At 42.7% G+C, this 25,087-nt stretch overlaps 1 protein-coding gene across 1 annotated transcript in view; it reads right to left on the minus strand.

Annotated features, from left to right (window-relative positions):
* Positions 1-25,087, minus strand: part of LOC306746519 (attractin-like protein 1) — a gene marked incomplete at both ends in the record, with an annotated part of 209,433 nt that overhangs the window by 140,085 nt on the left and 44,261 nt on the right. Inside the window, 9 exons of the mRNA XM_079229442.1 lie at positions 534-747; positions 2,956-3,143; positions 7,653-7,785; positions 8,467-8,583; positions 9,088-9,206; positions 11,786-11,997; positions 13,200-13,284; positions 20,924-21,078; positions 22,696-22,879. Coding sequence (XP_079085568.1) covers positions 534-747; positions 2,956-3,143; positions 7,653-7,785; positions 8,467-8,583; positions 9,088-9,206; positions 11,786-11,997; positions 13,200-13,284; positions 20,924-21,078; positions 22,696-22,879 — 1,407 coding nt within the window. The remainder of the gene's footprint in view (positions 1-533; positions 748-2,955; positions 3,144-7,652; positions 7,786-8,466; positions 8,584-9,087; positions 9,207-11,785; positions 11,998-13,199; positions 13,285-20,923; positions 21,079-22,695; positions 22,880-25,087) is intronic.

The following is a 25,087-nucleotide window of genomic DNA, read 5'->3' on the forward strand; positions in this document are numbered from 1 at the left end:
TTAAGTTTGGAGTTTAAGAAAAACAAAAGCAGAACCTGATCATTTAGTTGCAGTCGCTTTGTGAGTTAATTCTTCATACAAATGCAGTAAAATACCTGAAATTACCATCAAATCCTCTCTCACTTTTCAGTTTATTCCTTTTAGCGGCACAGAAAATGCCAGTGTGGTTGAGAAATGTGGGTTAAATCAGAGTAACTCTTCTTCACGGCTTATTGTCTCTTTCATTCGTAGATACTTTTTGCCTTCGCCCAGGAGTTTGTTTTATCACCTAAAGAAATGTGACTTCTCTCTCTCTCTGAATGTGCTTTATTGGCATGAATGTTCCAAAAAATAAAAGTGGTGTTTCTTGACACAAGTTATTCTCGCTCTCTCCATCCCCCCCACATGGTCCATTCTCTCTCTCTCTCTTGCCCCATTCAGGGCCTGTCATCAAACGATGCTGCAAACATCCATCCATCCATCATACATATGCAGAATAGGGCTGGGCAATATATAAATACTATATTATATCAATATCCTGATATCAGACTCACCGGCAGGTTTCTCACAGATCAGGCCGTCGGTGGTGGCCGTGCAGGGGTTAGCTTTGAGACCGGCCACCTGCGCCCGCTCCAGGTAGGCGCAGAAGCCCGAGTCGCTGGGCTCCCCGGGTGACCAGCGCAGGCTGGTGTTGGTGAAGGGGGAGGCGTCCTCCCAGCCCCAGTAAGACACGTTGATCTTCCTCAAGCCGACCCAGGGAGACAATGTCTGCAGGGGTCAGAGAGAGACAGGGGTGAGCGGAATGGGATGTATAATACCTGATTCATGTTTTCTTTCATCGGCGTATAGATTAAGATGAGGTAGAAACATGCAACACGCTGTCTGGTCTCAGACAGAGAAGGAGCTTTTCTGCAACATTTCCTCTGACATTAAGAGGCCAAGCTTCATTTATAGTTATATTTTGTTTAGTGTTGCTATAATGCTGTTGACGGTCACAGTATCTATAGAATCAGCTTTTCCCACAATGCTTTTGGGACTCCCAGTGTCTAAGGGTTGTGCACACTATAATATGAGTAAAGCTTTTCCAGCATTAGCATTTTAGAAGTGAGGTCAATCTGAGAAAAATCACAAAAATACAGAGCGCAATCAATTTCTAGGTCAAACACGGGAACAGCGATTTGTTAGAGTCGCTGAAAGAACATACAAAAAAAACAATGAACAAAAGGAATCCTGCCTAACCTCAGATACTATTCACTTCTTGTTTTCGTTGAAAAAGAAACAAAAGAAGATAACGAGCCCTAATTGTATGCAGTTCGCATGTACACAGGGACATTGTCCTAGAATTGTTGCAAAAAAAGCCTTCGTAAGAAGAGGAGAAGTCACGCGGCTGGTAACGACAAACACGTTTCACATGGAAGCGGATCCCGAATCAAGCCTTCTGCAAATGACTGTAATCGTTGTAAAAAACAGAAACTGTTCAGATTTACCACAATTTCTAATTTGGGGAACGATTTTCAAAAGGAGGCCGTAATTATAGCAGCTGAATGAAGTGGAGCTTAGTGAACATTTAAATGATTTGCTAAGAAAACAAGGGAGATTTGTTTGGTAAAAGGACCATAATGATTATGAAAAAAAGAGAATAATTTGAAAGAAATCCAAAGTATTTTCCCACGTCATGTTGGTATTTAAGCCCACACATCCACCCGAAAGCTCTTCCACTCAGCAGCTTTTGTTTGCGATCTGGATGGTATCTGGAAATTGAATTTGCAGAGATAGTGAATAAAAAATTTAAAAAAAATGGAATGGCCAGAGATGCCTCCTGACGCTGCACATTAATCAAAAAGACTGGCCAAACACATCAGTTGACTGTTTTAACAGGGATCTGGTGAACGGCTCATTGAAGAGCAGCCGTTTAAAGAATCACTCGTCAATGTGTGACTGAAAAACTGTTTTTGTAGACATCTGGGTTTATTATGATAAAAAGTGATGATAAAGCAGCATTTTTTATTCGTAATGCCTTGAAGCCACATCAGAAATGTCGTGGTGGGAAATTTCGACTCGCATTGCAAATTTTGATCGCATGAGAAAAACTCTCTGCTGGGTTCTTTCATTGATGAGATTGTTGTTATACAGTCATGTAAAAAATAAAATACTATCTTGAGTACACACATTCTTTGGCATCTACTAAAGAAACAATATATACAATGTACATTACGCAATATAATGAAATAGTTGTCCACATCAATTAGAAATATATATATTTTATTTATTTTGTATCACCTCCATTACTAATACGAGTTAAAGGAAAATATATAAGATACGATCCTCATAGAAATGCATTCTGAATTTCAGACGAGGCCTTTTGACCTCAACAATTTTACCTTCGTCAAATCAAGTGGCTATACCTCTGGCGTTATTATTTTTGAGTCTGAATTCCCTTTTTTTGTTTCCAGAGAAACAATCAGCTCTGCAGAGGAGAGCAGAAACTGAAAAGGGGATCAATAGACTGCCGAACAGGAAGAAGGTAATGGCCATCCACAACATTCAGGTATGGGCATATCAGTATTTTATAAAAAAAATAGCCTTAAATTGATCTTCACCATTCTAGTGCAGCGATGCATGTTCATATCGATGAAAAGGAACGAATAGGAATGTTTTCTAATGTTTACAATCATTGCAATCAATGTTTGAATCATTGCAAGGAAAAATTTGCAACTTTGCTCAGTCAGGAACTTTCATTCACAAACAGAATAGACACACCACAAATATGCTTGTCTACTAGTTTCTTATGCTAACATTTAATTAGATGATCTTACCAAATAAATAGCCACAGCGGTTTCATAGCCCAGAGAAGCCAGAGTGGGAAAATAAAAGGCTCTACAGGAGCTTTCACAAACACTGTTAGCAGGCAGGAGTCCAGTCGGTTTTCTTTTTTTAGGCGTATGAGTTTTATTTAGTTTTTTTTACGCCACCCACCTTGTCTTGCAGTTGGTATTTCTGTAGCTCCTCCAGAACAAAATTGACTTGCTTGTCTGTGAGCAAAGAGGCAATATTTCCTCCCAGGTTCTTGCAGTAGTGCTGGGCGTTGTCGTAGCTCTCACTGCTGGAGTTGATCCTCAGACAGGCCTCCCCGACATGGTGCCAGCCCTCCCCACACAGCTGGCCTGCACACACACAGACACACACACACACACCTTCAGTACAGCTGTCTTTACATTAATGCTTATCAGATAGCTTGAAACACAAGATTAGAGTGGACGTCTGCAGCCTGCTCGTAACTGTGTTTTCCTTCAATGTTCATGAAACGTGGGAAAACATAGTTGTCGGCGTACAAAGAGACAACTTCCCCAGATGTTGTATTTATTTGGGCTGTGGGTAGCATTGAACACAAGTACAGTAAATATTGGAATGCTACAATACTAATGTTGTATTAGCTATAAGACACGCTAAACATTGGCAATTTAATGGGCCTATAATTAGCACACAATCATGCTAATGTTTACTGTAAGCTTGTAGTGTTGAGTATGCTAACATGCATATTTCTGACTTATGTTTAGCATTTGATTATGTTAGGATACCTACTGTTAGCTTTCTAATATATTTGGCTTCAGCTTGTACCATTTAGCATGCTAACAGCTAATGTTTTCATGCAATCATACTACAACACCAAGTTGCTAACAGGTCTATAGTTGGAAAAGGATTAGAACATTAACATTAGCTCATTAGCTTGTATTGTTTGTAGCATGTTAGCATGCATACAGCTAGCTGTAACGTGCTTAAACATTCATCGCGTTTCAAAGTAAGTAAGAAGCTTAATCTGATAAAATGCCCCAGAAGCATCTTGATATAAAAGATCACACTTGACTGTAACTCAAACTTGGGCTAGGTAAACCAGGCTTCATTAATCAAGGGTTAACTAGGCCGAAATAGCCACCAAATCCCAAAAAAACTGAACGTGGAGAGGCAGTTTATCGTCAAAAACAAGCAGAGGAAGATTTGGCAGAAATATGTTGCTGGTTGATGGCTGGTATACTGTATACTGTATACACTGGCTAATGAGGTCACTGCAGCTGTGCAGGTAGGTGAACAGTCAGGTGACCGGCAAAGGTGGGAAAACTCCCTGAGGGCGACTGGTGGACTGAAATTTAACATTCATGTGATAGCCTGGAAAGTAAACTGTGCTGCCAAAATCAACAGTCAATTGAACCGCTTTTAGATGAATACTTCTGGTAAAAATGTGATTAATGAATAACACATTGGACTGATTTTGTAGACTGATGTCATTGCTGATTTATGCTGTTGTAGATGTAGGCCTATGTCACACATGGGATAAAGAAAAGTGAATATCTGTGGCGATTGAGGAGTCTTAACACAAGTTGAGAAAGTCACCCATAAAAAATAAAAATAAACAGCATATATGAACTCATTGTTCTCATCACGGTCACTTGGCAGCATCTCGTGGAGTTTGAGGCTGTTCAATTAGCCGGGATGAAAGGCTCCACTGAGCATGGCTGTTTATTGTGGACTCCGAGACTGATTACAATCACGGCTCCATAATGGCTTCCATCAGCAACCTTTTCATGTTAAAGACAAGAAAAAATACCTGCTTTCTTCCTTTCTTTCTTTCTTTCACCCCAAAAGCAATAGCACTGGGGAATAATCTACCAAACACAAAAGGAGAACAGGAGACAAATGACGGGCTACAAGAGGAGGAGTACAAACATAAATAGATTAGGTTACGGTCTTTGTGTGAAAGCAGAGATAAACATGTCAGGCTATTTAGCATAATTAATCATAACACAGTGTCGAAAGAAAAGGCCACAGCTGCCATGGTGGTGGAGCTACTTTCCATTACTCCAGCTCATTTCAGTCACACTATTACTGCAAACCTATCCTCAGAGAAAATCATGACGAATACAGAAGCTTTGTTTTTAGCCTTGTCACACTAATGGACTCAGAAACACACACACACACACACACAAAGATGTAGCAATGACCCTTTGAAAGGCCGTGTCCTAAATGGCACCGTTACTTCCTGTTCACACAAACAAAGACTGGGCACGAGACAGTGTGCCAGTCATCACCCTGAACCGCGAAGACGCATGCTGGCCCCAGTCGACAAAACAAAAATAAGACTTAATGATGCAACATGAGAAAAATTAGCACGTTTATTATGCAAATGACGTCTGATGCTCAGTAGCTGCAGCACAGAGTTGTCTACTCCAATATTATAGCTGCTCTGGCTTCCCAATACTCAATAAACAAGATGCATCGCAAGGACAATATACTGCCAAGCAAGGAGCTAAACCAGCAGAAAATAAACTTCTTTGTGGTGTGTAATGGGAAAGTCAGAAAGTAGATGTCCAAACGGAGCAGATTATACCACATTATATCAACACTAAACATCAATGTCATGTTTGCTTGGTTTCAATGCAAACGGATGTTTCTAACTTGTGGATAATGAACTAAAATAAGGTCTGTAAAGAGACGCAGAGATACATGCTACAGCACGTAGCAGCGTGTGCTCATGGCTGCTGAACACTAAGATGTATATTTAAAGCTGCAGAGCTACAAGAGTGGAAACTGGACCTGGAACAAACGCTGCCCTCTGTAAGGAGGCCAGCAGGGTCAAAAAGCCAGGAAGGATGACTTGGGTTTAAATCTGAACTCATTTTCTGATCACGTAATATAGTGATTACGTCATCATAGGATTTCTAAAATCCCAGTAAGCATCACTTTAAGGATTTGCTGGTCAAACGAAAGCTTCACATGTAGATTCAAACTGGGCTTAATTTGATCAAAAGATGAATGTTTTTTTAGACATTTTAGTTTCATATAACCATTGCATTTAACATTGTTTAAAATACTCCATCCTTTGGTTCAGGATGTAGAGCAAGTTCATCCTTTCTCCTCACCGTCTGCACATTGAAGTGTCCTTGAACGAGACACTGCTTCACAGCAGCCCACTGCTCCTCCAGTAAATGTTTAGGAGAGGTTAAATGCAGGGGTCAAATTTGATTTACAAAATGTAAAAGTTCATGTTGAAGTATAGCCAGTTGAATTATGTTGAAATAATGATTATATGTAATCTATCTAATAAACATTTAGCCCAGATTTAAAGGCATAGATGCCTTTTTGACCTGCAAAATACCAAGATAACCCAATGCTCCAACTATTTTACCTCAGCTGAACAACAGAGCAGGCTAACAGTTCATAACAACCCAGAGTGGGAGGACATGTATCAGGCTCCGGGGCCTTGATGTGGACAGAAGACAGGGAGCAAACACAATGCCAACGCCTGCTTAGAGCTACTGCAAACGTCCAACTCACAGCAGAGCAAGACAGCTCGCGGGGCCCAGAGCCCAATACAACTCAGCACGGAACAGGATACTTTGTGGATACAACTAGCAAGAGTCTTTCCTTTGCCCTTAAGTCACACGAGCGCCAAAGTCAAACTGAGAGCAGCTCTAGCTGAAGGCTCCACGGCGGCTGTGGAGCGAAGCGTGGAGGACTTTGTGGGCTCTGGTTTGTTGCAGCTAAGGATCCGCGTGCAGAACATCCAGTAAACACTTGTAATTGGCCTACTTTCCTTCGCATCTGAATTGGGGAGCGTGCTTCTGAAGGTATGCTAATCCTCTCTGTGCACATGCCCGCATGGATGTAGCCGAGTGTTGATTTGGGAAGACCACCCAGTGATGTGCAGCCGTGGGAACATGCAAACACTCTGAAGCTAGTGTGTGTGTGTGTGTGTGTGTGTGTGTGTGTGTGTGTGTGTGTGTGTGTGTGTGTGTGTGTTGTACCGTGGGTTTACAAGTGGCAACCTATGGCTCTGAAAGGTGAAGCCAATGCTGAAGTAGACTTCTTTCTCATGGCCAGCAGGGGGCGACTCCTCTGGTTGCAAATTGTATAGAAGTCTATGAGAAAATAACTCTACTTCTCTCTTGATTTATTCCCTCAGAAAAGATTGTAAACATTGGTTTATGGTCGCAATCTCTAGTTTCAAGTCTTTTTGGTTTATTTCTAAGGTTTCATGTCTCTTTTGGTTCCAAAAAAACAAGATGGCGACAGACGAAATGACAAACTCAAGGCTTCAAAACTGTAGTCCACAAGGCAATAGGTGGCATCATGGTGACTTCTTGGTGTCCGCTTCTTATATATAGTTTATGATTTAGCAGAATAAAGCAATCTTTCAACAGCCTCTTCCCTACAGTGATGATGATGATCAGAGAGACTGTAAAGGTTACACTGCCAGACCCTTAATAGTATTCATCAAACAGCACAACCAGGCGAAAAAATAAATATAATTTTGTATATTTAAAATATACTTACATTTTCAATAGAATATTTAAAATATACTGTCAAAGAAGTGTACTTTCTGCAAAGTATACAAAAGTCACGCTTTCACCTATTTTTTCAATTACACTTTTAACACACTTTCAAAAAAAATATACTTTAAGTGAAAGTTCTGTGCAATTACTCAAATGTACTTATTTGAACTTTAATTTGAAATATATTTGTTGTATATTCTGAGAAAAAAAACAAAGATAATCAATGTAATGTCTCATGCATGTGCATTCATGATGGTGTCACGTGTGGCACGCTGCAGGTATGTTCACGCTCTCTCTGTTTGTGTGTGTGTGTGTGTGTGTGTGTGTGTGTGTGTGTCTCCTCACCAGGAAGTGCTTGACACTCCTGCTGCTGCAGCTCCCACTGACAGTTGACGTTGAGGGAGCAGCTCCTGCAGTTGGCCAGTCTGAAGCACTCCTGCTCCTCCCTGCGACTACAGCCGGACGTGTCTCTCACCGACTTCAAACACACGGAGAGGAAACAATGTCAGTCCGGTTCCACCTCATCATCGGGGTCCTCTTTGACAGTAAATGCAATGAGCGTGAAGGGAATGGACACCATGTGCGGCAGAAGCGGGAGATGAATAAAAGGTTGATGGGTGAAGGAATCAAAAAGAAAATGCAGAGTGAGAAGAGAAATCAACATGAGCGACACATTAAACTGAGATGGACTTTTTTATTGAAACTGTGTGCGACTCACTTACACTACCGCAAATGTTCAATTTTAGGGCCATGATATCCATGCTGGTTATTCTCAACAGAAAATATGACTTCATTCAAGTAAAAAAAACATTCTGGTTCTAACAGAAACTACTCTGCTTTTTTCTTTTTCATTGCTCCGTTTTAACCTGAGAAAAAGAGACCCAGTCTTTTACAAAAGGATGAAAAAAGATGATGAATTATTTGACTTTAAATTAGATCGAACCCAAAGTGCTCTTTCTCGAACACCATTTTTAATCATTGTCAGGGAAAGGTTGTTAAACAAAAAAAAGTACAAAGGACACGAAATAAATGTAAATTTGTGATTTAGATTCTCCCTAATTTCCACTTAACCTAAAGGACGGCTCTGACCGCCGATCTCAACCCGACGCAACCCGACCTGCGGCCTAACAGCGAGAGTCAAATGTCAAATAATACACACATGTCCCCTCCTTCTGGCTCCGTGCTTCCACAAGCTCAGCTGATGTTCAGACAACATGGTCGGAGGACGAGACAGAGACAGAGCGCCGCCATGCTGCTGTGCCAGCTCCAGAGTCAGCTACACACACACACACACACACACGCACACACACACACACAGATTCATATTCAAACACAGCCAAGCAGACAAAAGCAGCATGCAGACAGACACACACACAAAGAAAGACAGAGAAGGCAGATTGGGAGTAAAAATAGAGAAAGAGACAGAGAAAACACAAAATGAGCTACAGAAAAAGTACAAAAAACACATTGATCCAACGTTATCTCACTCAAATAATACTTCAATCACATTTTAAAATGTGTAGATTATTGTTTGAATCCTTAAAATGCATGAGAGGATAAAATAGCATAAACGTATTTTAATCATTTTGACCTTTTGACCCCTTTCTTCTAGCCCCCTTGGGACAAACCTTTGACTTCATGGCTTGGTTCTAGATGACCACAATCATCCAGATGTTATTGGTTCCATCAAACACTCTCGTGTCGCGAGGTCTAATAAACGCCGCGGCCTCGAGGGGCCACTAACGAGGCCGTGCGCTGCAGAACGCCGCCGAGGACTCACCACGGTGCAGTTACTGGACGCAGATATGCACTTCTTGTCCTCGCACCACTGGCAGCCCCGCGTGTTGGCGGTGCAGCTCGCGCAGTCCGGGAAGCGGAAACACCGCTCGTCCGTGCTGTCTGGAGGAGAAAACACACACACACACACACACACACACGCATTTAAACAAGCATCCCTTATGCATAAACACATTTTACACGTATTATTCTCGACTGTAGCAGCAACCGCTGTTCTTCTTCATCTTGCGTCTTTTGAACGATGCATTTTGCTGGTTTGTTTAAAGTCTGTGGTCTTTTTTATGTGAACGTTTTTATGTTGTTTTGAACTTTTTGCTGTTGCATTTGTTTGTCCTTTCTTATGTCTCCAAGTATCGTTATTTGTGTTTTTATTGTGGTGCTTGCTTGAAACAGCCATCTTGGCCGGGACCCGCTTGTAAAATAGATTGGAAAAAATCTCTGGCCGACAAACTTTGAGTAAAAATAAATAATAATAGTAACACAGATAAAAATAGCAGATCAAGTTAGTTATTTTATGTATATGTAGTTGTTTCTGTAGTTGTATCACAAAGTAGTATTCACGACTGAATCATCAGAAGTAAAGGCAAAATCGAGCGAGCAGGTGCATGAGTAGTTTCAGGCAGATATACATGTGGAGCCAGTGAGGGACATTAAGTGATTACTGAACGCTGCATATCGGAGAAGCATGTGACGTGTGATCCCTGTAGCTCCTTCACATTTAACACTTCAGCTTAGAGATGACATGACAAACTCTCTTTGACAAGTAAAATGTTTCATCACCACATCTGCGGTACCTTTCAAGAAAGTTTAGTTCTTACTTCTTGCTGTATTCGAAGAAAAAAAATTATAAATCTGCTGGGAATTGTACGCTGATCAATGGCCACTGATCATAATCGGCTGCTAAACGTTGCGCAATGATCAAACAAGTGTTGAGCAAAGGAGTAAAAGGTCTGAGTCTGTGGGCATCAGTCTGAAAAGCTTGATTGGGATGTCCATCTAGCACATTTTTCTGGTGTATTTCAGGAAGTCGCGCTCCAGACTGATGCGGTGGTCACGTGCGAGCAAGTAAAAGCTCTCATGGAGCGTAAACTAGCACATAATTATCATGTTTGGATGTGATGGAAAGGAAAATGCACATGGGAGTAGGGTTATCATGCTGCTTCGTTTCACTCTGGTCATTAAACATGCCGCGCTGTTGTTTTTAGAATGAATATGCATGAAGCGAGACACGGATCTGGGACATGTTGAATCAGTTAGACTCCCATCATGCATCTGGAGGTCCATGCATGTGCTTGTTTTTGTTTGTTTGTTTTGTTTTGCTCCTTTACTACAAATTTATATTTGTGCATGTCTCTTTCTACAGCTCCAGTCAGCCATTGATAACCATTAAGCATTATGGGTACAGTTTAGCTGTCAACTGATCTATTATTTATTACTTATTGTGATCATGTGACCACACACAAAATGCAGACTTGATGTTGACTGTGATGGCAAACTATATGGGATCTGTACTAAATGGGTTTAAACATAAGAAAAACACCAGCATGTTCCTTTAAAACAGGGAATTCATGTTGTTCCATTTAAAACTGACAGTACAACCATTAGCACGATTGCCTTTTGACTAAATCTGGCAGAGAGAGATGGAGGAGGGTTTAGACTCAACCTAATTACTTCAAAATCAGGTAATTGTTGCAGTATTGACCTTCTGTTCTCATTTTTATGGTACGCCGACTAACTTCAGAAGCCAAATCCTTCGGAGTAGTTATTATTCCTATGAAATAATTGGTCTTTTGGGAGCAACACTTCGGCAGGATTGGGCTGTACATTTAAGGAAAATGATGTTGACACGCAGTGTTGGGGTAGTTACTCAGAAAAAGTAATTAGTTACACGTTACTAGTTACTTCTGAAAATTGTAATTAGATTACTTTACTAGTTACTGCATTTGAAAAGTAACTTCACTACTATTTACTTTACTTTCCATTTTTTTAAGCAAATGTCCAAATTAACTGCAAAGATACATTTTCAATAATAATTTATTATTATTAATTAATATAATTTCCAATAATAATAATCGCGCGAGTCACACGACACTTCCTGCATAAACAATCTACCGAAAACGTTGGGTTACGAGCCGCTACTACCTTCGGTCAGAGTCCCCGTTAGCTCCCCGCTGTAGCCGGCTGGGGCTCCTGCTAGCGCTCCGTCACTTCCCCGCTAACTTCCGCTAGCTCTCCGTTAACTTCCGCTAGCTCTCTGTTAACTTTCGCTAGCTCCCCGAAAACCACCGAAGATAGCGGGACCAGGCTCGACACCCGACTTGGGCAGAGGGGTCGCGGGCAGTAGCAGCAGCAGCGCTAGCTAGCAGCTTGTTGCTATTGTTCATGCAGGAAGTGTCATGTGACTCGCGCGCCACTAAAAGAGAACTTTTTCGACTGGTAGAAATGTCTTGGGTAACGCAGGAAAGCGCGTTCCTGAGGTCTAGTAAAGTAGTGTAGTTACCAATATTTTGAGTGTAATGCTTTGTTACCTATAATAGTAATATCGTTACTGTAATCCGTTGCTTTGTAACTCGTTACCCCCAACACTGTTGACACGACAGGGGAACTATTTAGGGAGAAATACAGAAAGTAACAAATGGCGAAGGCTCAGCTGGGCAGACGGGGGTCCCGGTGTTACCTACCAGGTCGCGGGGGGCAAAAAGGTGCAGGAAACCTGTGATCGGGTGGTTTCGGATACCAGGGGACACATCTGCTTTTCGCCCACTGGCAGCGAAGGCCCGGCCCGGCAGCGGCGCACAGAGCCGGGTTGGAAAAGGCCTGGCAGGACGGAGGGGTGTAGGCCAGCACGTCGTTCAGAAGGAGGCCCGAAAAACCTCCAAAGATGAACATGGAGCTGAAAAACGAGGCAGAGCGGATTAACACAGAATCACGAGGGCAACAGAAAACCTGTGCAAAAGTTACAGCGAGATAGTATTCGTCTTAAAAAGACAAGAAACGCCTGCAGAGATGAAGACCGATGAAGACAGCAGCAGGAGAGCCTTTCAAAGATAAAGCTGAACTTTGGTTTTCTTGGGGGGCAAAAAAAATGCTTCAGTTTGAAGCTGTCTTTTTGAAGTTCAAAGCTGACTTTCTGCTGGGTAAATGGTGTTAAAGGGTCAGACCATTATTTCTGAGTTCAGCGATAAGTCACTCCGCATCGTGATGGAACTTGTGTTGGAATTCAACTAAAATCATTTTGAATCAATGTTCAAATCATCCCAAAAAAGCAAAGTACATTGGAGAAGCTCTGAGAAAACCTCCTGAAATGTCTGGTTATCTATCCTAAGAAGCTTCCTTACAACAAGCGAGAACATTGGCTGAAGAGTGCAGGTTGCATCCACAACATCCCTTATTTTTTAAACAATCTCACGCAGTTTTTCTTTTTTTCTTTCGTGAGTGGCAGTGTGAATGAATATGATTCAGATTATCACAGAAACCACGGCAGCAGGATGGAAGAATTGGACCCGGACAACTTTTCTGTGCAAATGTAGCCAGCAAAGTACAAAAATGGGAAAGGCACACATAAAGTTCTGGAGCTACAAAAATGAAATACAGAGTGTGCGCTGTATCTATGCATAGATGATATAAAGGAGGTTTCTGAGTATAAGGCAAGAGAAACAGCCACATATAGAGGGTGCGGTGGCAGAGAGCTTCAGAGAAGTCAGCAGAGGGAGAAGTGTAAACTAAAAACTAAATTTAGCATCGAGATAAGGAGATCAATCCATAAACAATTGACACAACAAAACCACAATCTGACAAAGGGAAAAGGGAAAGGCAGAGAACAAAGTCCGCCGAGTCTCTGCGCTTTCCAAAACGTGGAGGACACTGCAGGAAGACTTCAAGGAAATGCAAAACTGCGCAGGAATAATGCATCGTGAGTATGTATTTGCATATGCATAATTGAGAGGTTTAGTTGATTATTTACCAGATTTGACCAAGATCTGAGCATCAGCGTTAGCGAGCACACTGCTGACGATTTCCTTCATAGCAAGGCAACGGATCTCGAGGAAATTCTGACATTTTAAACGTGTTTTTGTGTGGAAGGGCGGAGCTCACCCGTTGCTAACCACGGCGGAGTGTCCAAATCGGTTGGCGTCCCGGTGCAGCCCTGGTCTGGGGAGGACGGTCCACTCATCGCAAGCTGAGGAGAGAGGAACACACACACACACACACACACACACACACACACACACACACATGAACACGAGAGTCCGAGCACAATATCTTAGCTTTGTGCGTCTGAAATGAGAAAGTGCTGAAGGTTGAGAGTCAAAGAGGAAACAGCGTGGGATGCAAATACCACTGCAAAGCGCTTTAAATCGACTATCGGCTTATTCAGTGAAAGATAACGCACCCTGAGGTGTTCCAATATAAGAAAATAACAAGGTCAGTAAACCTAAAATCATGGCCTTTACTTTATCTGTGTCTAAATCTGTTTCTGTACCAAAGCAAGTGTGATCAATATTATCCTCCATCTTTTAAAAACCTTTTTGCTAACGGTCAGTTACTGCAGATACTAATACACTAATGTGGATTGAACTCTTGATCAGAACCACTGGATATGTGCCGTGTCGTGCCATCGCATTTTGGAGTTGGAAGCGCACTTTTTGCATGAAATATCGACGCATAATTCCCCCATCTCCATTGGAAATAGGAGCAGCCATGTTACTGCTTGTGAGACAAAATATTAGAGGAGGGTGACCCGCAATTCAACCCCCTTACCTTAATTCCCATCCCAAGGAACAAGCACTCATTAGCTTAACCTGTTCACGTTAAATGATGGCGATACGGAGGAGATAGGGGGGCGATGATCTGGGAGATGACTTCATAAAACACTTCATACCCCCAGATATCATCATAAAGTACCGCTCTCTCTCAAGTTATAATTGAAGCTATAAGCTCTGTGTGTTTTACTGTTTGGGTTTTACAACTCTCTGATGTTTTAAAGACCCCTACGTGCTCCCATCACACGCATATGGAAATGACGCTGTGTCTGTGGCGCCCAAGTGTAAATGTGCCGTTTAGCTCCCTGAGTGTAAAAAAAAAAAAAAACGGAGAGCTGGTAGAGTTGGGGACTCGGGGACGCCAGGTTGCTAATGACCTCGTTGAGCGGCGTGCTAATTGGGAGCGCTTGTTTTAAGAGCGAGGGATGCGGCATAGGACACAGTGAGAGCGTAAATGGCAGGAGGGTGGGGGGGGGGGGTAGATGTGTGGGGAGGGAGGGTCATCACTCTCAGGGGTTAAAGGTCAGTCGTACCGACATGTCAACTACAGTGACGCTAGTGAGCTGAAGCGTTTGCTCCCTCAGTGCAGCTTTTATTTTATCTTTCTACGGCTTTGCTTGAAAAGCTAAAAGATGAAGTACGTCTCTTCTTAACTTGGGGATACTTTCCGTATTACGGAGAGAAATGTCAAAAGAAAGCTGGATGTCTTGACACTTTGCTTGGCGCAATGCTTCCGGTCATTATTTGCCCAGCTAGGCTAACAGGCCGCTAGCTGCACTGAAGCTTCACATTTACGAGTCGTGAGAGTTGTACTGATCTTTTTTTCATCGCACTCTCTCAAAGAAAACTTGTTCTCGCAATGTTGAATTATTCCTTGAACAAGGTTTGTTTTATACAGTAAAAAAAGAAAAGAAATTAAGCAACTAAAAAGTTTTGAAGAAACTGCTTTCATTGCCTTAATCTTGATTTTGACACCGTTACTATCTCTTGTGCTTTTTGTATTCTCGTGACTTTTATTAATTTGAACATTTTATGCAAAATGACTATAATTCTTTTAATGAATTTGTTCTGTCTGCTGATTCAATCTTGGTCTGTGGTGCACTTTGTGCTGCACGATTGTATGAAAGCTGCTATTAGAAATAAAGTTGAGGTGAGATCTGAGTTAAACAGTATTAGAAGAAGTCAGTCTGGAGATTCAAATCTGCGATACCCTTGAGGAATCTATTTCTAGATCTTGCGCTAACGCAGATTTTTTTGTCAGCTAATATAACCGGCAAGGCCCTAAATCCAATTCTCACCTGTGCTTAGGTGTGCTGCTGTGTGACAGCGAAAATCCCTCCGGAGCTCAAGGCGCTAAAATGCTTTTAAAGTCGTCTCCATCCTGGCAGGTGACACCGCTTTTAAACAAGTTTCAATACTGTTGATAAGTCAGCATGTCGAACCCCCTTCGGACTTTACAGTTTCCATCTGGTAACATTCCAACAGTTAATATTTGCTTTTCTAAAATTCTAAAACTTTTCCTTTAATTATGTCTTTCACCACAATATTCCCTCAACCTGTTGTTTCCAAGAGCACACAACATAGAAGTGAATCATGATTTTCAACATTGAATGTTACACTTCTGTCTTTATTATATATATATATATATATATATATATATATATATATATATATATATATATATATATATATATATATATATATGTGATGTTTTTTTAATGTTTATCACTAATGGCCTTTGCCAGAACACATTCATCAACATCAGAAAAGGAAGCGTGGGGATCGGATTAAGAGCAACGTTGACGGACTATGTTTTTCCTCATGTTTAATGTGAAGATCTCAGCCATATTATCTCACCAGGGGGTTGTGTTTGTTGCTGCCGTTGCAAATAGAACAATTAAAATGCACTGCAGGAATGCACTTCTGTCTTTTTTGTTGTCGTGTCGAAAATGGGCTGCAACTGAAGTTGTGCATTGTTACACAATGACAATAAATGAATAATAAATTCCATGAATCCTTGCATAAATGGTGTCGTTGAACATAATGGTGTCGGCTGACACTTTGCACGCCGTGTTTACCTTTAGAGGTCTGATTGGAGCGAAGCGTCGGTGCTTTCTGTGACTGCAGCTATGCGGCGGATCTGCTTGTTAAATGTTTGTTAAACGGAAGAAAAGAACCTGCGGCCTCTGGTTCGTCCGAGTGAATCAAGATCCCTGTTGCGGTGGTGGAGTAAGAAAAAAACACACCTGACTTTCCAACCACAGCTCTAAATTAAAAAAGAAAGCTTCAGTGATTTTTTGATTTTCATCCTCTGGCTGCGCACACACACACACACACACACACACACACACACACACACACACACACACACACACACACACCTCAACCCGGACTGTAATTTCCTCTCAGGATATGAGAAAATCTGTGTTAATAATGCATGGTGGGACAGAGAGAAAGCCTGAGACCAGATCGAAGCGAGCAGGCGGACCGGTGCTGATTGACAGTTTGATCTGATCGGCACAAATGGAGGACTTGATGGAGAAGGGCGGGAGGAGGGGGAGGAGGAGGAGGAGGAGGAGGAGGAAGAGGAGGAGAAGGAGGAGGAGGAGGAAGAAGAAGAGGAGGCTTGAACGGCAGCCACTCATCCTTTATAATCACAGCTCCCAACATCTTCCAAACAAACTCCCAGCCTGCACCGGGCTCTTCAGCGGGCTGTGCCATGTGTGTGTGTGTGTGTGTGTGTAAGTCAGGTGTGCGATGCAGTAGACAGTGTGTGGGTGTGCGCCCGTGGTGTGTCAAGTTGGAGAAGATGCGTTTTTAATCAGAGTTCATTCCCCCCCCGCCCCCCAAATCTAATTAGACGTGTGAGGGTGGAAGGGTTGAGGGGAGGACGGGAGAGCTGGAGGGTGAGAGGGAGAATTAAATCCAAATGAAAAGTGCCTTCCGTGTCGACCTGACTCTAATGTGTGGCAGCAGAAGAGCAGGAGAAGCTAATAACGTTGCGTCGCCCACCTCCAAGGTTAGCGCGGCAAAACAAAAACAAATTAGTGCCGGAAAGCTCGCAGTGAGCAGCGAGCGGCGACGCGGAGGCAGCGGGGAAACGGAGGAGCCGATGAAGACGAAGCAACGGACGGACAGAAGTGACTTCCTCAGGTGGAACTAATTCATTACCTCGCGGAGAGACGAGGGGAGAGGAGAAATAGAAAAGGCGGGATAAAAAGCACCTTGATTTCCTCCAAATAATAGTAGTAAGGAACTGTGTATTTATGTACATAGTATACTGCAGGTTTGTTTTAGTTCATAGGGAAATATGCAGATCAACAAAACTAAATATTCCCACTGTAATTGAACATTACAGGTAAATTTGACTGGAAGAATTAGACAGGAACAACCTTCTGTTTCCACGAAACAGCGACGGACTACCAAACTAATTACACAAAACTAAACAAATGATAAAACAGCTGCATCTGGAGCGAGTGAAGTACCAAATTACAAACACTTTTCAGGGAAATGTTCACTATTATTATTACAATATGTAACATTTGCAAAAAGTATATATGCATATATATACATATACATATATATATATATATATATATATATATATATATATATATATATGTATATATATATATATGTATATGTATATATATATGTATATATATATATATAGTATTCAAAAGGGGTCCCTCACCTCAAGATGTCTGAATGAAAGAAAACAAATCTGTATAACGAAAGGTCTCCAACCAAAAACAACTTATAATATAATTGAGCATGCTGGCTATCGTAACATATGTTTCACGCCCTCATACTTTAAAATTAAACAAGGCGCCTGACTGAAAAGGTTTATTACAGATCTATAACAAGAAAAACACAAGAAACTGCATCTCAATTAATCTGCACACAAAAAAAGACCCGCCCTTCCGAAAGCAACAGTAGACAATTTATCTTTTAACGACTAAATAATGTACAACAAACACATAAAAATAAAAATGATACCAGCAATGTTGTTGTTTTCTCGCCGATAAATACTTTTAAAATAAGCAATTGGCCTTGTGACACACTTTTTACACTTTTTACACTCACGACTTCCACCTGAAACACGGCTTTAATATCTTAAAAATGAATCGCGCCTTAAAACAAGGTTGATGCTCTAGCGGCCGTCTTAAATTCTCCTTTCTGTGTGTCGCTGAAAGCTAGCAGAGGAAGAGGGAAAAGCATCACGCGTTATAATAAATTAAAAACAACATTAGAATGTATTATAATGTAATTATAAGTTACTTAAAGTTATCATTGTTTGCTTTAAGTAAACAATGAAAGCAAAATAGTTGTTGAGTTATTCTTGCATAGATTTAATTACATGTTTCAACTTTAATTAAAGCATCAATGGCCACTTGGAGTAACTGATAATCACATTATGACAGTAATTATGATTTGTTTCATAAAGAGATGATGCTTATTGTTATATATATATATATATATATATATATATATATATATATATATATATATATATATATATATATATATATATATACTTTGTTTTTCCCGAAATTCCTTGAACACACCATCTCTCACTGAAGCGCCTCACGTCCTTCAGCTGCTTTCCTTTTTCTCTTTTCCTCTTGCAACCTTCACTTCCTCCCTCTCTCTCTTCCTTCCTTCCTTCCTTTGTTCATTCCTCCCTCCCTCTTCCTCCCTTCCTTTATCTCTCCCTCCCTCCCTCCCTCCCTCCCTCCCTCCCTCTCTCCCTCCATGTCTCCGCGGTGAAGTTAAGAGGTGGACAATAAAGTTGTGCAGATCCGCAGATATGAGCGCTAATGAATAATTGATGATATTTATAAAGTCAGGGGTGTGTTTGCACAGAGCTGAGGGACACTCTGAGACACACACACACACACACACACAGTTGATGGGCCGATAAAAAAAAGTTGTCAACACTCACTAAACAAACCACCTTATCGTTCATTCCCTTTGATTTCATCTTCTATTCGCATGCTTATTACCTGGTTTATCCCGGCATACCTTTATTGTTTTTGGGTCATTCATAAGCGGCGCTTCCTGTTCTCTCCCTAAATCCTTCCTTCATTTACTCTTTATTTCTCTCCTTCCTCGCTGCTCTGCTCTCGTATTTCTTCTTATTGCTTCTTCACATTCGCGGCCTTATCCCACCAATATCCTCTCTGGCGTTCTCCCCCTTTTATTACATGGAGGGGAGATATCAAAATAATGAGGGGGAGGGGCCGACAGATTTGGACCAGCATGACGATTCCAGACAAACAGAAATTGGTTATGAAGATATCTGATTGTTTTTTTTTCTACTTTTTCACTTTTTTTTCATATATAAAAATGTGTAAATCAGAGTTCAGCTTTTTTCTGCAGCTTTTTAAATCACATCCTGAGGTTAAGTGAATTTCATCACTTGATGACGGAGAGGAGCACATCTCCTAACTTTGCTCACGACTGAAAGCTCTGGGAGAAAAAAGCTACTCACTGGCCCTCGAGTTAAGTTCATTATAGAACACAATTAATTGAGCAACTTCCCCACAGTGTAACAAGGACGTGGCAACTTCAGCTCAACCTATTGCTCCTCCTCCTCCTCCTCCTCCTCCTCCTCCTCCTCCTCCGCCCTCTGCGCTGCAGCACCTTTCTCCATGCGTACACATCCATCTCTCCCTCCTCCCTCCTCCTGTCTTCCTTCTTGTTAATCTCCATGCTTCCTGTTGTTTCTCTCCCTCTTCAAAGCATTGCTGTCATCCCTCTTTTCCCTTCCCGGAGCTCCCGTCATCCCTCCATTTCTCTGTCCCTGTCGAGGGGTGCGAACATCCTCATGCCATCTGCTCTATGGTGCAACGGGGTAGCCTGTAATGGGATCCTTAATCATCCACACTCTCTACCTGTCCTGCAGCCTCTGGATCCTCACAGTGCTGCTACACCTCTCTCTCTCTCTCCCTCCCTCATTCAGGGCCTTCCATCAAACGATGCTGCTGAAAAGTTCAGATTCACACAGTAATGGTCAAATCTGTGAGTAAGAAAGGGCTGTGAATGGCGAATAGGAGCAAATATAATCTGTTTTCTCAGTGTCATCCTTACATAGGCAGAATAGGGTTGGGCAATACATCAATATTATATCAATATCCTGATATTACTATATGGCAGGTGTTGTCTTTTCCTGCTTTTAAAGGCCGCATTACAGTAAGGTGATGCACATTTGACTGTTCCAGCTGATCTATCATCACAATATCGATAGAGACATTTGGACAAAAATATTGCGATTTATTTTCTGTATTGCCCAGTTCTAATGGTGTATATATTGGATACAGAAATAATAAAATAAACACAGAGACCTGCAGTCCCCAGATCAGCTGAGTCCCCCAGCGTTACTCCTTCCCAGTCAGCAAAACTCCGACCCAATTCCCAAACACCTCCCTCCTCTAAAAGGTGTGGGGTTTAAATGCAACCGCAAGCCTCGGGACAAACTAGCTCTCTCCGTCTGGCAAAAACACACACTGTTGTAACTTTTCATGCTTTCATATCAGCATCTCTCTCGGAAGCGGCAACCTAAATCTATGGATTGCTTTTTGCTTTTTACCTCGGAGGTTTATGAGCTGCTTGGTTTTTGCACCAGTCTCTATAAATATACAACACTTTATAATCAACGGGCATGTCTACCATCGACAAGGGTGTGTTTGATTCTATACACAATTTAATCACTTTAAAGTTTTATATTTGTCTCCAATGACGAACACAACACGGGGGTTGCATGTCGGCATTGATGGACGCTTGGAGAATAGATGTAGTTGGAGGATTTTATAAGACTTCTACCTCTACTTCTAATTGGATTGGTACGGCATTCAATATGGCGGACGCTCCACCGAACGTGCAAAAGGAGTGGAAGTGCAGTGCAAGAGGTTTACAGCCCTGAGGGAGACTGGGACAAGTGTTCGAGAACAGTTTCAATGTGAGCGCGTGGAGCTATATATATGACTATTATAACACATACGCTGTAGCACCAGCCGCCGTGCATGTGTGTTGTCGCCGCTCGCTCGTTCTTACCTATATCGTACGCCAGGAAGTCCGCAGAAAAGCACTTGGCGCCGTTGCTGAGCGACGTGTCGTTGTGAGTGTTTCCCCCGAACACCAGCACTGTGCCGCTCAGGAGCACCGCGGAGTGGAGGTACCGCGCTACACCACTCTCCTGGAGGATCAGCCTGCACACACACACACACACACACAGGTAGAGACACACACACACACAGAAAATAGGGCAATTCAGCAGAGTGAGACATTTTAGGAAAGTGTTCATTTGTCAATTATGTGTGTGGCGTCTGTCTGGATGTGTGACCTGGCCTGTGGTGACTGCCCTTCACACACACACACACACACATTGTGGGAGGTCTTAGGCTGCTGCGTGTGACCCATAGACTGTTGTGACCTGTATGTCTTTGAGGTCAAAGGTCGCGTATTGGAGACCAACTGTGGAGGTTTTCTGCGGCTTCTTCAATTACTGCAGCAACTCCGACTTTCCAGCAGAGAGACTTTGATATTTGACAGTTCCTAAAAGGGAACACGCTGAGCCCCACTTCACCACCAGGGCAGGAAAATAAAAAAAATGCTCATCGTTTGACAAAAGATGGACCAGTACAAAGCTCTTCTTGTCCACATTGTTCAGGGAACTTTGAGCAGAGAAAACTAAAAGCTGCTTCACTGCATGCCTTTCTCACTTTCCAAAGAATTATGACCTTATCTATAAACGGCGAGATACAGCAAGACTTTGGAGGTGTGAGCATTGTGCTTTGCTCTATTGTGGCAAAACTGTGAGTGATTCTTGATACTTAGATTAACGGCAGAGACGTGGGTTTTCATAGCTACTTTGGATGTTTTGACTCAAGCAACCTGCCGAGCTCAGCGCCACCTTTCCCAGATTATCACTGGAGGACTCAATTAAACAAACACAGAGATGAGTCCCATCCCTCGGACATCGAGCTGCGGCTGTGTGGAGTAACTGGAATACCCACAAAATGTTTTTCCGTCTGGGAATCTGAAGAGTCCACAGGCTCCAGCGACACCCGACTCCGGAGACAAATTCCATGTGGAAAGTGAGAGCGGGCTGCATGTGTCGCGAGCGCCCATGTGAATGTGGAGAGAGTGAAGAGGAGAGGCCGACAGAGTCGAGCGTCCTCTTTCACCCATCCATCTGCCGGGGGGTCACTTGAGGTCAGGCCACCTGTCGGGTCCGTCTATTCTCACCCTGCACGCGGATTTCTTCCATCTTTGCAAGGTTGCAATTCATAACAATATAAAAAAACACAATTACTCGCATTATATCCATTATTATCATTGCATTTGTCTGAATTGCTCCATTGTTTCCACACAAACTTATATAGTCTCACACACAAGCCAAGTATAACTAACGTAGCCCTTTAAGCCCTAACCCTAACCCCTAATCCTATTTATTGTTTGAGTTGTGTTTAAAGGTTGTACATTGGGATTATATATTATTGTAGCCCTGATTTTTATGTTTAATTTGATACCTAACATGTTTTTTTTTGGGGGGGGGGGGGAGGGATTTACACCATGATTTTTTCTTGATTTTCCTGATATAAAAGGGTCCCCCTAGGGCTTAACAGGTAAGGTGTGCATGTGTTCGTCTAACTATGCCAAGCCCAGAATGCACCTTGCCTATGACCCGGTGCATCATGGGGTTTATTCAGGCTCTTTGCAACCATCAAAGGATGGACGACACGGGCGATGTGTCCTCGATGGTCGTCAGTGCAGTTTTGCAATTTTGGCGGCTGTCAATCGGCGGCGGGATCAAGAGCTCTCACCATGTTTTCGTGTGGACGTGGTAGCGGTACATGTGGTCCACCAGGCCGTATTTGTTGTTGCTGAGAGCCTTGTATCCCCCGTGGAGAAACACGCAGCCGCTGGCCTCGTCGTACACGCTGCTGTGGCCGTAACCTCCCTGGACCACGGCGCCCTCAGCGGACAGCACCTGCCACGAGTTGGACCCTGAGACACAGAGAGAAGGTTTTGACGCTTTGGCAGGTTTTGGCGTTTCACTTTCATGCCAAAAAAACTAACAAAAGCACAATTAATTCCGCTGGTGAGATGCAGCGAGGGACGAGAAAAAGCGGGGAGGCGGAGAGAGGCGAGCCAAACAGTAAGGAGAGAGGAAATTAGACTTTATTGAATTTAAAAGCGGCCCTTTATTAGACCAGCGTGACGCATACCGATGAATTCCGGTGCATAGAAAATGTTATTAAAAACAAGCAGGGATTACATCATCCGAGCGGCGCCCACAATAAAGAAGACGCACAACACGACAAACAAAAGCCGAAGAAAGAGGAGGAAATCAAAAGCCTGGGAAAACGTGCCGTCATCTCCACCCCCGACCCTGCAAATACCACTTTCTTGTAAAAGATACACAAATGATTCAGAGGATGGCAAGTTAAAATGGCATTGCCACACTTTACACTGGACGACAAGCCAAAACGCACATCAAGAATTTCTCAGAAAGTCGAACTGCATGACTGAAAAAGAACGAGAAAGCACTCAGAGAACTCTTCCTTCACTTTAACTGTAAGAATACCTATAACATTCTGAACACTCATAAGTCTTTGGACAAGCATTCATTGTGGAAAATGTCAAATGAGTCAGACTCAAGAACACCAATCATCTCATTTAAACGGTTTGCGTTGCCGAGTTGCGCAATCGGCAAATTCCCCAAAAAACTAAAATCGCAGGATGGCTCAGAATCAATATCTGGTCAAAATTAATGACGTGTTTAACGGCCAGAACAGTTTCAACAGTAACCAAGTCACACCTCCATGAGTGACCGGAAAATCTTGAAAAATGTGACATGATGACTGATCCCTTCTGGCAGAAAGGGGTGTGGCCTATGGTTCGACTTTGTCTCAACTTAAAAGAGGAAAAGGGCTTTTTTTTGCACACATAAATGGCACTATTCACACACATGATGGCACTATTAAGCACCCAAAAAAAAGAGCTTTTGGCTTTGACTCTTGGCCGACCTTTTCACCGAACTTAATTGGAATAAACTGAATAGTTTTGAAAAATACCAAAACATGAACTCCTTGGAAAAGGTCAGCACGGACATAAAAGAGGCGGAACCGAGTGCCAAATGCAAACTTTGGCTGCTGAAACAACTCACCACATAAACCAGGGGTCAAACAGAGGAAGGGAAACATGGTTGTGACACAGAAGAGGTGAAGACACAATGGAATATAGAAACAACTGTGAAGACGGGACGAGGAAGGAGAAGGTCGACTCTTATCTCGTCTCTGGCAGCTAATTGCTGTGAACCTGCCTCTCTGGATGGTCATTAAATCCCTTTACCTCATAAGTCACACTCCGCTTGGACTCCCCTCTGTTCATTTCCTTGGTTGCACTGACTCTTAGCCTCTGAAGCCTAATGATGCTCGGTGCCGACTGATGCTGCGACAGTGGGGGGAGAGAGAGAGAGAGAGGTGGGCAAGGATGAAAGTGATGGACACATGAGGGGAGCAGGAGGCGGGGGAAAGGTGAGGGAGGGTGACGGTCAGAAACGGAGGCCTGGAGGATGAAACGGAGGGAGAAATAAGGGATGAGAGCGTGGAAAAGAAGAGAGAGAGAGAGAAGAGGGGGATGGGGGGGTGTTGTTGAGAAAGAGAGAGGGAAACAGAAAACCAGAGAGGTAGGAGAGTGAGGGAATGCATTGGATTCATTCATCAATGTCTTCTCTCAGACGCTCCAGCCTGGATGCCACCTCATCTTAATGACCAACGCTCTCTCTCTGTGTGTGTGTGTGTGTGTGTGTGTGTGTGTGTGTGTGTGTGTGTGTGTGTGTACACACGTTGTGGAGCTACACACATGTGATGCATGTCCAATGGATGATGTGTGTGTGTGTGGGTTTTTTTCCAGATCGGTTCAATTTTGGCTGTTGTTTTACTGTGTGACAGCGCCATCTGCTGGCTGAACAGGGAGGCAATAAACGCATGCAAAAGCACAATCAGTGGCCAGTATGAGGGAAATTAAATATGACACCCATCTGTGGGTTGAACATGTCATTCTAAAACAGAAGCAGAGCGGAGGCCCCTCTGGGAAGGTTTTCTCCCAGATGTTGGGATTTCAACACGGAGGTTAGACCAGGTCTGGCTCACAGGCCAGTCCATCCCAGAGGTGTTGGATGGGGTTTAGTGCAGATCAGTCCAGTTCTTC

The sequence above is a fragment of the Taurulus bubalis genome, assembly GCF_910589615.1.
Source record: "Taurulus bubalis genome assembly, chromosome: 14".
Classification (NCBI taxonomy): Eukaryota; Metazoa; Chordata; class Actinopteri; order Perciformes; family Cottidae; genus Taurulus; species Taurulus bubalis.